The 13006-nt window shown below is 44.3% G+C and overlaps 1 protein-coding gene across 18 annotated transcripts in view; it reads left to right on the top strand.

Moving 5' to 3' along the window:
• The window catches only part of SUSD1 (sushi domain containing 1), a 227771-nt gene that overhangs the window by 17085 nt on the left and 197680 nt on the right, over nt 1-13006 (top strand). For all 18 annotated transcript variants that reach the window (XR_004626538.1, XM_034664264.1, XM_034664267.1 and 15 more), the window contains exons 3-4: nt 1320-1475; nt 12251-12403. Coding sequence is in view for 17 of the 18 variants with exons in the window: in XM_034664264.1 (XP_034520155.1) it covers nt 1320-1475; nt 12251-12403 (309 nt within the window). In the remaining variant the exon portion in view is untranslated. The remainder of the gene's footprint in view (nt 1-1319; nt 1476-12250; nt 12404-13006) is intronic.

Below are 13006 nucleotides of genomic sequence, written 5' to 3'. Positions count from 1 at the left end.
CAAACCAAACCAAACCAAACCAGACCAAACCAGACCAAACCAAACCAAACAACCAGTAGGAGAGATCAGCCCTGAAAGACTGCATAAGAAAAATTGGTCACAGGAATTCTGATGGTAGAGGCCAGGGAGGCGTCAGCAAAGGCTGTCCTGCAGGCCAAATTTGGCCGCTGCCTGTTTTTGTAAATAGAGTTTTATTAGAACACAGTGTCGCTCGTTTGTTTCCTTATGTTCCGTGGCTGCTTTGTGCTCCAAAAGCATGGCTGAGCACTTGCCACCGGAGACCGATGAGTGGCCCTTCTCAGAAAAAGTTTGCTGAGCCCTGAGCTACAGGACAGAGACAGGAGGGAGATGTACTTTCATTTGACATCTGTGTCAAATGACTGAATTAAAACTACTCAGGGCAGGCTTCTGCGGACTCATAAAGCACCCTATACTTGAACGTCTTCGCACTGGTGACTAATAATATTCACATGGGTCATTGACGATTAGCAGGAGCTGTTCCTGCCACAATATTAGCTCTGCTCCCGGATGAGGCTTAAGCACTAATTCCATTGTGTTTCCTGGTAACTCAGAAGTAACAAATTTTCCGGTTAATCACTGGATGCAAAATCGTCCTCCTCTGCCTTTCATGAAAAAAGCAAGAGCGTGGCTGGCTGAGCTGGAAAAATGGGATGCTGCTGGATTTGTTTCTTTCACAAGATCTTTTTGAGTCTGGAGAAATTGAAAAAGAATCTCAATCCGCAGCTTGGAAGACAGAGCTGGAGCAGTATATGATGACAAGTTAACACGGTTGATGTGGGAATGTGCAATCCCCTTCTCCCAATCTTCAAATAAGATGAATGCTCAGATTAAGATGTTGGCTTTCTCGTGTGTGTGCGTGTGTGTGTATGTTTAAGATTTTATTTATTTATTTTAGAGAGGGCGTGAGTGTGCAGAGTGGGGGGCGGTTAGGGGAGCGTGGAGGGAGAGAGAAACTTTAGCAGACTCCGTGCTCAGCGCAGAGCCCAACAGTGGGCTCCATCGCATGACCTTGAGATCATAATCATGACCCTGAGCCAAAATCAAGAGTTGGCTACTTAACCAACTGAGCCCCCCAGGCACCCCTCTCTTGTGGTTTTATATACACCTAGCGCACAACTACAAGGGATCCATGTGCTACGAGAAGCATCATGGAAAGAAAAGAGGCTGCGGAAATAGACCCTTGAGATGTTGTCACGGAATAGCAATTCCCGAGTCTATAGCACAGGTGAACGGCCTGGGTCGTGGAACATGGTATGGATTGATAGCCCTTTCTGTGCATTGTCTCAATGTATCAACAGATAAAAATGAGTGCCAGTATGGAGCGACCGCAGTCTGCGGAAACCACACATCTTGCCACAACACGCTCGGAGGCTTCTACTGCGTTTGCCTAGAAGGATATCGAGCCACAAACAACAACGAAACGTTCATTCCCAATGATGGCACCTTTTGCGCAGGTACTTGAGGGGGGGGCTGCCGTGATGGCAGGACTGTGTCTGGCGAGCGGAGGAGGGAGAGGACAGGGCCGGGACAGGGTGTGATTTCAGGGCGGAACTCTCCCTTCAGAAGGTCCATGAGGGACATTTGGGACATGGACTGAACATTAGTTAGTGTTAGGAAACTATTGTTAGTGTTGTTAGCTGGCATCACGGCCTCGTGACCCTGGGGATGATATTCTCATTTTGGGAGATGCCCAAGTATCTAGGGGTATTCTGAGGTATCTAGTGTTATTATGATCCCTAAGGGATCTTCAATGACAAAGTGTGAGCAGTTGTTCCGTCTTGGGGGGTGGGTCTATGGGAGTTCACGGGAATACTCTCTCTCTTGTTCTGTGCATTTGAACATTTTCATATCAAATGAGGAGGGGCTCTCAGAGATGGTGTACCATCTGCAGGTTTCTGTAACCCCAGCTGGGGTGTTCTCGGGGTGACTCTGGCACTCCCCACGGTGCCCACTGCCCACTAAGGGGGTGGGCATTGTGATATTGGCTTCTGGGAGCTCAGGCTGGTGCCCTGTTGGAGATGGGTCTTGCCTCAGAGGAATCAGCAGGGCGAGGAGGGCAATGTTTTGGATCTCAGTAGCTCTGAAGCTTCGGGCACAGGTTGGTTGAATACAATGGGTGGGCAAAATCCTAATTTTCCGTGGGCCCTGGAACTCTTGGCTGAACTCTGTTTTACAGCATGTCATGACATTATAGCTCTTTGGTTTTCTAAGAAAATCTAGGAACAGTAAGGAAGAGGAAAGGCAGGAAAAGACTCCTGGTTCTGTGATGGTTTTGCATAGACTTAATGAGTGCTTAAAAGCTTTGTGATATTTAAAGGTTTTCGGGGAAAAGGAAGGGAGAGGAGAACATGTTTTTTCTCCTTACCCACCGGGAAGCACAGACTCTAATGCTCTGATTCATTCTCCCTCTTGACCTGTACCAAGCAAGGTAAAAATCCCTCACGGGGTCCATTTGATTTATTCTTGGCATGAAGGAACTGCATTCCCTCAGAGAAAACAGTCTATGATACACTGTTGTTTTCAGTAGCAAATGGCTTGTTGTATGGTTGCAGAAGGGCAAACCTGCAGAATTCAATTAGATGCGTTAAAAAAACAACATACTAATTTTTAAAAATGTTTTAAATTTAAATTCAATTAAATAGTATATATATATAGTATAGTACATCATTGGTTTTTGATATAGTGTTCGGTGATTCATCAGTTCAATATAACACCCAGTGCTCATCCCATCACGTGCCCATTTTTAAAAAACCCAACAAGATGATGATGATAGGGTGTTCGGTTCATTCAAGACCCATTTCTCATGTACCTTCCATGTGCCGAGGACGTGCCAACGGGAGGTAATTTCAGACAGCTAATTTCAGTGTAAAGTGTTACTCATAGATAAGCAAAGGGCACTTAGGGAATCTGGAATCCATGGGGGCTCTTATTTTGGAAGTGGGGAAGGGGTCAGGGAACTTTCTGGAGGGCATGATACCCGAAATTGTGTTTTTAAGATTGTGGGAGTTTGCTGGGGAAAAACTTATATTACTGTATCTATCGCTCGAGTTCCAAGGATACACTGACTTAACAAAAATACAAAAAAGGACAGAAGAAAAAGGAGGAGAAGAAGAAAGAAATATTTTATGCAAAGGCCAAATCGATGTCAGCCTAGTAAGAACCAGTCTTCCCAGAACAAAGTCCTGATCTCAGCTTGGCTTCTCTTTCTTCTTGTTGTAATTATTTAGTGACCTATTTCTTTCTTTCTTTTTTTTTTTAATGCGATATAATTCACATACCATCAAATTCACCCTGTTAAGGTATACAATTCAGTGGTTTTTAGTATACTCACAAAGTTGTGCAACAACCACCACGATCTTGTTTCAGAATACCTCCGTCACTTCAAAAGAAGCCCCGTATCTGTGGGCAGTCATTCTCATGACCTTTCCTTTTGAGGTCTCCGGTTATCACTCTGTAAAAGCTGATGGGTGACTTTTCTCACTGATACGGAGTGTCTCTTCGCATCACAGTTGCCACAGAAACATCAGTGGACTCCAGCGGGGGCAGAGGCTTCGCACGTTTTGGGGGTAGCAGCGGTTATCCAGTGTTTTTCTGGAACCACGGGATATGAATCCTGGTTCCCCAGTTCCAAGAACTCCCACCGGGTGTTGGTTGTGCTTTGCAGAGTCCAGGCCAGATTCAAGAACTGGGTGCAAGTGGGTGTCTTTGGATGTCACCAATGAGAGATGATGACAGAATTGCAAGGGTTCTAGTTCCGGGCAGCTTGCAGATGTCCTGGCCCCCAGGGCTGCCCCCAGACAAGTCCTGGGGCTCCTGGAAGCTTGGCAGAGGGAGAAGCTCTGTGGCATTTCCAGTGTGAGGGGGGTGGGAGAGAGATGAAACTGATGTGGGAGCAGGCCTGGGGCTGTCCTGTCCCTACCAGCGTGACTCCAACGACGCATGGCCCTGCCACGTCCGCTGAAAACTGCAAAATGCCTTTTCTGTGCCTTTCAATTCCCCGAGTCTTGGGGATCCATCTCCACTCTGACGGCAGCTGCAGCCTTCTTTTTCGTCAGCTCATTTCCTCCAGTATCAAGGCCCTGATGCCATTTCTTCTGGAGAAATGTAACAGCATTTCAGCCTTGACTAGGAAATGGGGAAAAGGGAAGGAAAAAAAAAAAAAGAACTTAGAGGGAGTGAATGCCTTGCCCGTCATCAGTTTCTGGAACCTTCTGCTCGGAGCCTGTATCCCATAGGTCTCTCTGTGGGGAAGTAAACACCATCATTCCTAGATGTAAATCCCTTCCCCTGCCAAGACCAGTCTGTTGGTTTCTCTCCCAGGTCGGGAGCCTGTTTTCCATGGGAGCCTTTGCTCACAAGCTTCTCAGCTGTCCCGTTGTTTCAGGTGGTGGAGCAGCCGGCTCTGGGCTCAGACACAAATGTGTGGTCCTGCTGGGCTTCTGCTGGCTCTGTGTGGGGTATTGCTCAATCGACTTGCAGCTGTCCCGAGGTTTGTCCCAGTGCTCTCTCCAAATGGGATTTTGCTCCCCAAATCCTAATCCTTTGTTTTAGCTGGGTTTTATTCCAAAAGTGTCATGTTTTACTACTCTGAATGAAGGAAGAAACAAGGAAAGACAAACCTAAGGAAGAGTGTACTAGGGAGTTCTTGCTACACTCAGCAGTGCGCTGCTCATGACCAGGGGCTTCTTGACTATTTTCCCTGTGGAATTCCCTGGACTTCTGCTTAGTTAGGTCTCTAATGGCGGTGGGTGATGGCTTCAGACCCCCGCTACTGCTCCAGCTCCTAGGAAGGAAAGAGAAGCCAAAGATTCTGAATCAGAAGATGGTTAAACCAAAGCACCCTTCCCTTCAATGCCAGAGGCCTTGACTGAAGCACCATTGTTTCTCTTTGGGAATGAAGGACATGCCTGAGCTCCCCCCACAGGTGAACAGTTCCCACACTTGACTCTTGCCTCTTGCTTCCTCAGGCCCCAGGATATGGGTATCCCAGGTTCCTTCCCAAGGCCTTGTGGAGTGTAGTAAAATATGTACACATGGTTCTTTTTTGCTCCACTAATTTAAAGTTTTGGGAGGAGTAATTGGGACAGGAGCTTTGAAGCATTTATAAAGTAGGCAAACTACCAATACTGGGAAGATTGTGAAGGAAATTGGTAGCCCTTTGAGCTCAGGCTCTGTGCTCATGACCAGTGCCTCTCTGAACATGACCTTGGAAATGGTTCTCCATTTATTCGGCTATTGCTTTAACAAAAGTTATGTGTCCAGGATGGAGCTGTTACCCTAGGCTAGAGCTCTGGGATAGAGTAAAGGTGAATGGGTCATTTAGTCCTGATTGTGATGATCTGTGATTGTTCTTCCTGAAACAAGACAGAAGAATAAGCCAATATGTTTTTCCCCATAAGAAGGAGTAGAGTTTTGTTTTTTCCATTTATGAAAAAAAAATCACATACTCATGTAGAGTGGTTAAGCAGTTATGCAAAAGCATAAAGGAGAAATTTAAAAAATCACCTAATATTAACTCAGAGGCAACAGTTCTTAGTATTTTGGTGAAGCTTTTTTTTTTTTTTAAGAGGGTGGGGGGAGGTTAGAGAGAGAGGGAGAGAGAGATTCCCAAGCAGCCTCCACACCCAGCCAGAGCCTGATGTGGGGCTTGATCTCACAACCCTGAGATCATGACCTGAGCTGAAATCAACACTTAACTGACTGAGCCATCTAAGCACCCGGCTCATCTCTTTTAAGATGCCTCTGTGCATCTGTACTGCAGTCATACTTTTATTTATTTATTTATATTTATTGGCATTTAAAGACTTTATTTATTTTAGATAGAGAGAGGGAGCAAAGGGGCAGAGGGGGAGGGAAAAGGACAAGCAGACTCCACGCTGAACATGGAGCCTGACACGGGGCTTGATCCTACGACTCTGAGATCACGACCTGAGTCAGGACCAAGAGTCAGACCCTCAACCAACTGAGCCTCCCAGGTGCCCCTGCAATCATAATTTTAGATTAATAACACGTATACATATGTTGTCCCACAATATGATACTTACTTCTCTAGCACATGATACTGTTTTCTCCATATGTAACACCATGAAGAGAAGACAGAATTTATTTTAGTCACAACACATGATCTTTCCATTTCCATAAAAATAAATACAGGGGGCACCTGGCTGGCTCAGTCGGTAGAGCATGTGACTCTTGATCTCAGGGTTGTGAGTTAGAGTCTCGTGTTGGGTGTAGAAATTACTTAAAAATAAAATCTTAAAGGGGCACCTGGGTGGCTCAGTTGTCAGTTAAGTGTCCAACTCTTGGTTTTGGCTCAGGTCATGATTTCCTGGGTTGTCAGTTCGAACCCTGGGTTGGGCTCCATGCTCAGTGGGGAGTCTGCTTGAAGATTCTCTCCCTCTGCCCCTCCCCCCACACACTCTCTCTCAAATAAATAAGTAAATAAATATTTTTAAAAAAAGATCAGTACTTTTAGGGGCGCCTGGGTAGCGCAGTTGTTAAGCGTCTGCCTTCGGCTCAGGGCATGATCCCGGCGTTATGGGATCGAGCCCCACATCAGGCTCCTCCGCTGAGAGCCTGCTTTCTTCCTCTCCCACTCCCCTGCTGTGTTCCCTCTCTGCTGGCTGTCTATCTCTGTCACATAAATAAATAAAATCTTTTAAAAAAAAAAAAGATCAGTACTTTTAAAATATAAATCATAAAACTTTAAAGTTAATCTAGAAATAGATATATAATACCTTATATATTAACTATATGGAATTTATTACATTTCTGTATTGTGTTACTTAACTGATTACTTTTTTCCCTCTCATGGTTGTTCTTCTGTTTTTTTTGTTTTGTATTTTTGTGGGTCTTTTTGTTTTGTTTTGTTTCTTTGGCTATCATAAGAAATGCTATAATGAACATCCTTGTACCTACATCCTTGCGGATAATTATTCCTTGTTATAAATTCTGGAAAATAATTTCTGTGTCAAAAGTATACCTACACATTGTTACTTTTTGGTACATCGTGCCATACTGTCTTCCAAAAAGTTCATGCCAGTATTCTCTCTCACTAATCATTTCATGAAGGTCTTCATTTCTTCACATCTTTGCCAACACCAGACATCAGCAATGAATGATGTGAATTTAACAGTCTTGATTTTAAATGGGTGTTTGTGTCCCTCTAAATGTGGCTTCTTAAGATGCAGCCTTCTTAGCTGAACTTGGCATTTGAGGAGGCAAGATGGCAGGAAAAAGCCGTAACATTACTTTCCAAGATGTGAGGAAGTAATTTTGGTCTCACCTGCACGGAGTCGGAAAGAACTGGTAATTAGTTGGCTACAGGGAGAAGAGCAGGCTGTGAGCGCATTTTCGTGAATGTGACACTTCTCCAATGCACTTTTATCACTGAGTCCTTTCTGAGTCTTCAGATTTTAAAGGCTTCTCCAGGCAAGAGCTTGTGTGTCATGGGCGTTCAGACACCTGCCTCTCTGGCACACCTGCCTCTCTGGCACACCTGCCAGAGCTACGCCCTTGCCTCTTTGACACACCTGTTCTCGCTAAGGGTCCTCCAGATGGACTTTCGAATTCTGTCCAAAAGCATTCAGATCCAGGGCGACAAGCCATGGGGCCACTCCCCAGACTGCAGCCAAGAAACCCATGAGAGTGTGTATGTGTGTGTGTGTGGGGGGGCATTGCTCATGGTCACACTGAGGGTTAGGTGCAGGCTCGGAAGGAGTGGCTTGTGCTCCAGGGAGAGCTGAGTCAGTAGAAAGGCAAGGCCCATTCATGTATTAGCCAACATGGACTGAGGACCTAATTAGCTTCATTTTACAAAAGTGGTTTAGAAAGGTTAAGGAACAGAACTGAGTACATCTAATATATAGCGGAATCAGTTCTCAAACCTGGGTCTGTTTGACTTTCAAACCCAGGCTATTAGATGAAAGGAGTAAATATAGAACACCAGGGCCCTGGGACCAGGTCAGCGTGTCCTGCTCGGTTTTGCTACGTTCTGGCAAGGGATCGTTCTGGCTGTGGATAAGGTTAAATAGTCCGGTATATACAATGGGGCAAGGGAAAATTTCCCCCTTGTTTAGTTAGGTATGTTCATAAGGTTGCTCAGTTGCTCAGAACGTTTTCCCTTCCCAAGCAAACACGTTATAACCTTGGAGGCCCCATGGAATCCACCACATGGAGAAGTTATTCTAATGAGCTTAACATGTTTACCCAGCCAAGATTCTAGAATAGGCTAGAAAAGGAACAGTTTGTGAACATTAAGAGGTAGCAGGGCATTAAAAGTCAGAATCATGTCACTGATCTCAGGGAGAGATGGTAGGTACTTCTAGACTTCATTAAGGTGATGGGTATCTTTGACAATGTCTGTGGACAAGACCCGGAATTATTGATTGGGTGATGGTACAGTGCGGTTGTAATGGGAGACACAGTGTGGCTGGTGGTTAAGGGTGTGGTCCCGGAGCCACATACCTGGTTTCCAACTCTGGCTTTCCCACCACTTAACCTGCATGATCTCAGTGTGGTTACGTACCCACTCTGTGCTTCACGTATTTCCTCTGTAAAATGGGGATAATAATAGCATCTACCTCATGGGGTTATTGTGCGGAATAAGATGAAAATAATTAGTAATAAATAATGAAGTATTTAGAACAGTGGCTGGCATGTGCAGTTGACATGCAGGAGTCATTGGGATTAGCACTCATTATAACAATCATTGCTATTAGGTTGTTGAATGACTGGACAGAAACAAGCTGATTAATGACTGTAGTGACTCATACAGAGCTGATCAGTATCTAGAAACTCCAAGTCTTTTCCCTGCCATCGCTACCTAGCCACATTTTTGCCCTGCAGTACTGGTACTGCCTGTTTTTAGCAGTCTACTGAAAAATCCATTTATTCCCACTCACTGTCTTTTCAAGAGCCTGGGGTAGATGGGCAGGCTGGAAGATGATTACTGCCTCAAAGGTATATGTACACATCCCACTTGGAATACAGAATCTTGATAAGCTAAAATGATGGACCCAATTCTAGGAACACATGTTGGATCCTGCAGTGTTGAAATCATCTCTAAAGTTTGTGCTGGATTGAGATTGATTTTATTTCATATTATTTATATTTTAAGAATCCTTTGTTAACTTTCCCAATTACCCAAAACTCCATGATTTTATTATCAACATGCTTTTTTTTAAAGATTTTATTTATTTATTCAAGAGAGAGAGGGAGAGAGGGAGATCACAAAGGGAGAGTGAGAGGGAGAAGCAGGCTCCCCACTGAGCAGGGAGCCCGATGTGGGGATCGATCCCAGGACCCTGGGCTCATGACCTGAGCTGAAGGCAGATGCTTAACTGACTGAGTCACCCAGGCACCGTATCATCAACACTTGTTTGAGTTTTTATTGGTTTCATTTCTTACCTCTTTGTTGTGTTTTTTTTTTTATTATTATGTTTTCCCCTTCTTGACATTATTTATTCTGATGTTTTTCACTGGCTTGAATATTTTTCAAAATCTCAGAAAAAAAATGTCAAGGGTTGCCTGGGTGGCTCAGTCAGTTGAGCCCTTGATCTTGGCTCAGGTCTTGATCTCATGTTTCTCAGTTTGAGCCCCACATTGGGCTCCGTGCTGGGTGTGGAGCCTGCTTAAAAAAAAAAAAAAAGATTGGGGCGCCTTGGTGGCTCAGTTGTTAAGCGTCTGCCTTCAGCTCAGGGTGTGATCCCGGGGTCCCGGGATCAAGCCCCACATCAGGCTCCTCTGCTGGGAGCCTGCTTCTTCCTCTCCCACTTCCCCTGCTTGTGTTCCCTCTCTCACTGGCTGTCTCTATCTCTGTCAAATAAATAAATAAAATTAAAAAAAAAAGATTAACAAAAAAGAAGTGTCATTAGTATAATTTCTGAGATCCTTCATGTTCTAAAATGTCATTCCTTGACTTAAATAGAGTGCTATGTCTTGCTCCCTTTTCCTTAGAACTCTGTAAATACTCCATTACTATTTGGTGTTTCAGACAAGAAATCCAAGCTCAAATTGGTTTTCTTTTCTTCATAGATTTCCATTCTTTTCTCTCTTGTTTCATAGATTTTTCTTTTATTCCATGAAATTCAGAATGACTTTCACTTTCCAACATTAATACCTGTCACCGCAAAAGGCTGTTTGTTTGTGAATACATAAGCAGAGGAAATTTTCCCTTTGATATTAATTTTTAATAAAGATTTACTTATTTATTTTAGAGAAAGAGAGAGAAGGAAAGCGAGCCGGAGCAGGAGGGGCAGAGGGAGAGAGAATCTCAAGCAGACTCTGTGCTGAGCATGGAGTCTGATTTGGGGCTCAGTCCCATGACCTGGGCATCATGACCTGAGCCAAAACCAAGAGTCGGATGCTTAACTGACTGAGCCACCCAGGCACCCCCCTGCAATGCCTCTTAAGTCAACCTAATCTTGGGAGAGAGGAAGCTGCCAGTCACCTCCAAGATTAGGATCACAGTGGCCACAGCATTAACTTCCGCTGCCTTCTATTGTCCAAAGCAAGTCTCGAGACCAACCCAAGGGGAGGGGAAATGGATTGCACTCTTGAATCCCCAAGAAATGGCCGCCATCTTTAGAGATGATCTCCCAGATTTTCCCCAAGTTTGCTGCATTAAAGATGTAGGTTCATCAGAATTGGTAGCTTATATGGGCTCTTTCAGCAGCTAAATGAATTACTACCTCCTAAGCAATGATCAGTGAGCGATGAGGAGTTCATTGGCCCAAGACCAAAATGCAAACAAAAAGGAGACCATAATGAATTTTAATAAAATCACAAGCAAATTTAAAAGGGCTCTGATATTATTTTCTTCCTTCTTTTGTGACATTATGTGTCAGTAGATTTTGGAAAACAAAACAAAACAAAACACTCTTTACCTGGCAAAATAGAATACTGGCCACTTTATATTGGTCCTTCCCAAATTACTGGCCTTTAAAATCCCAGAGCCTGGTAACACCCAGGCTTTCTTCAGTCTTGCTACTCCCTGTTCTTTGCTCCCCTGCCCCCCACCCCCCACCCCCCCATGGTTCTTGCAAGTGTCCTGGGAAAAAGTCCCATTTCCCTTAAGGTATTTTTTTTTTCTCTAGGTGAAATTGGTGTGTGTATGGCTCTGATGGAATTCCTAAAGTTTTTAGTTTTGTTCTCTAAGTCATTTCTGGGGGGAAAAATTCTGCTAACTGGTAGAGAGTTTTCTTCTCCATTCTCTGAGTTACTGTGCGGTTTTTACCCCTGTACCTGATACTTTCGGCAGTCTTTAGTCCAGGGGAAAAGTCTGCCAAGGGCCATATCTTTTTCTTCTCTTGTCTTAAGTTCTTGTAATCTTGGTAAAATTAGTGAGACCCTTCTGAGTTTTCCTCTTACTACCTGCCTCACCGTCCTATGCTCATGAGCTAGAAAGCATTTTTCACTCTGGTTTAAATTGTTCTATATTTGGAGTTCTATTTCAGGTATTTTTTTTTTTTTTTAAAGAGAGGGACAGGGGAAGGGCAGAGGGAGAGAGAGAGAAAATCTTTTTTTTTTTTAAGATTTTCTTATTTATTTGACAGAGAGACAGCCAGCGAGAGAGGGAACATAAACTGGGGGAGTGGGAGAGGAAGAAGCAGGCTCCCAGCAGAGCAGAGAGCCCGATGCGGGGCTTGATCCCAGGACTCTGGGATCAGGCCCTGAGCCCTGAAGACAGGTGCTTAACGACTGAGCCACCCAGGTGCCCCATAGAGAGAGAAAATCTTAAGCAGGCTTCACACCCAGCAAGGAGCCTGATGCAGGGCTTCATCTCACGACCCTCAGAACATGACCTGAGCCGAAACCAAGAGTTGGATGCTTAACAGACTAAGCCACTCAGGTGCCCCATCCTTCAGGTATTTTAGTATGAGGTAGAGACCATCCTTATTTTGTAGTGAGTGAATTTTTTTCAGCATCCTTTTTTTGGGGGGGCCCATTTTGTTGGGTGTCAGAGATTTGGTGATGGTCATTGGTTTTTGTAAATTTCCCAAACACATTGACAAGGATTTATTGAACACCTTTTAGTACCAGTGGTGTAAAGGGTATATGAAAAGAGTCTTTGACGAATGAAATAAGATTCATGGTGCCATTGCAAACAAATGCATCCGGTTCTGTAAGGATAGATTGAGAATGTGAGAAATGGCTGTTGCAACGCCCCCCTGCTCCTGTGTTTCCCTTTTTCTGTTTTTTCTCTCCCTTCTTATATCTGGGTCTCAAGACATAGATGAGTGTGAGGTTTCCGGCCTGTGCAGGCAAGGAGGACGGTGTGTGAACACTTACGGAAGTTTTGAATGCTACTGTATGGATGGATACTTGCCAAAGAATGGGCCTGAGCCTTTCCACCCAGCCAGAGATGCCACGTCATGCACAGGTGGGTTTCTGCCAAAGAAGGGAGCTTTCTGAAAGTGGGATTCTGCTCTCAGATGACTTTCTCCTGCTCTGAGCCTGTGTCTGTGGCGCCTGTGTTGGGGATATGAGTGCGGATTATCTATTCCTTTGCGCATCTATATAGCCTGTGAAATAAAGTCAATATTACAAGGTGGAAGGGGCTGGCTATCTTATATTTTTTTTAAAAAGCTACAATTAGTAAACTTCTGGGATTTTTAGCAGTTAATGGATATTCTCCTATTACACGTGATTTTAGATAGTAAACATAGCTGCCCTGGTAAGAACCAGCAACAGAAAAGTGACTCAAAATGACAAAGCCATATATATCTGAAGGTATTTTGCAATTCAAATTTTTTACTTCACTGGGAGAGGCTTCTCTTTAACTAGAGTGAATTAGTGAGGGTTGACTGCCAAATCCCATCAGCTTCGTGCACGTGTGGATGCTATTACCTACGGAAGGCCAACAGATTGAATAGAGACAGTCATTGGAAACATGCCCAGAAGTCAAAATGGAAATGAATCAGTCTATGTAAAATATCGCTCAGGTGTGTGTGGAGGGAAAGGGAATGATGGGGTAGAGGGGGAG

This window comes from Ailuropoda melanoleuca, chromosome 7 (genome assembly GCF_002007445.2).
Source record: "Ailuropoda melanoleuca isolate Jingjing chromosome 7, ASM200744v2, whole genome shotgun sequence".
Lineage (NCBI taxonomy): Eukaryota > Metazoa > Chordata > Mammalia > Carnivora > Ursidae > Ailuropoda > Ailuropoda melanoleuca.
Note: the sequence above shows the minus strand (reverse complement) of the source record. Positions and strands in the feature narration are given on the sequence as shown.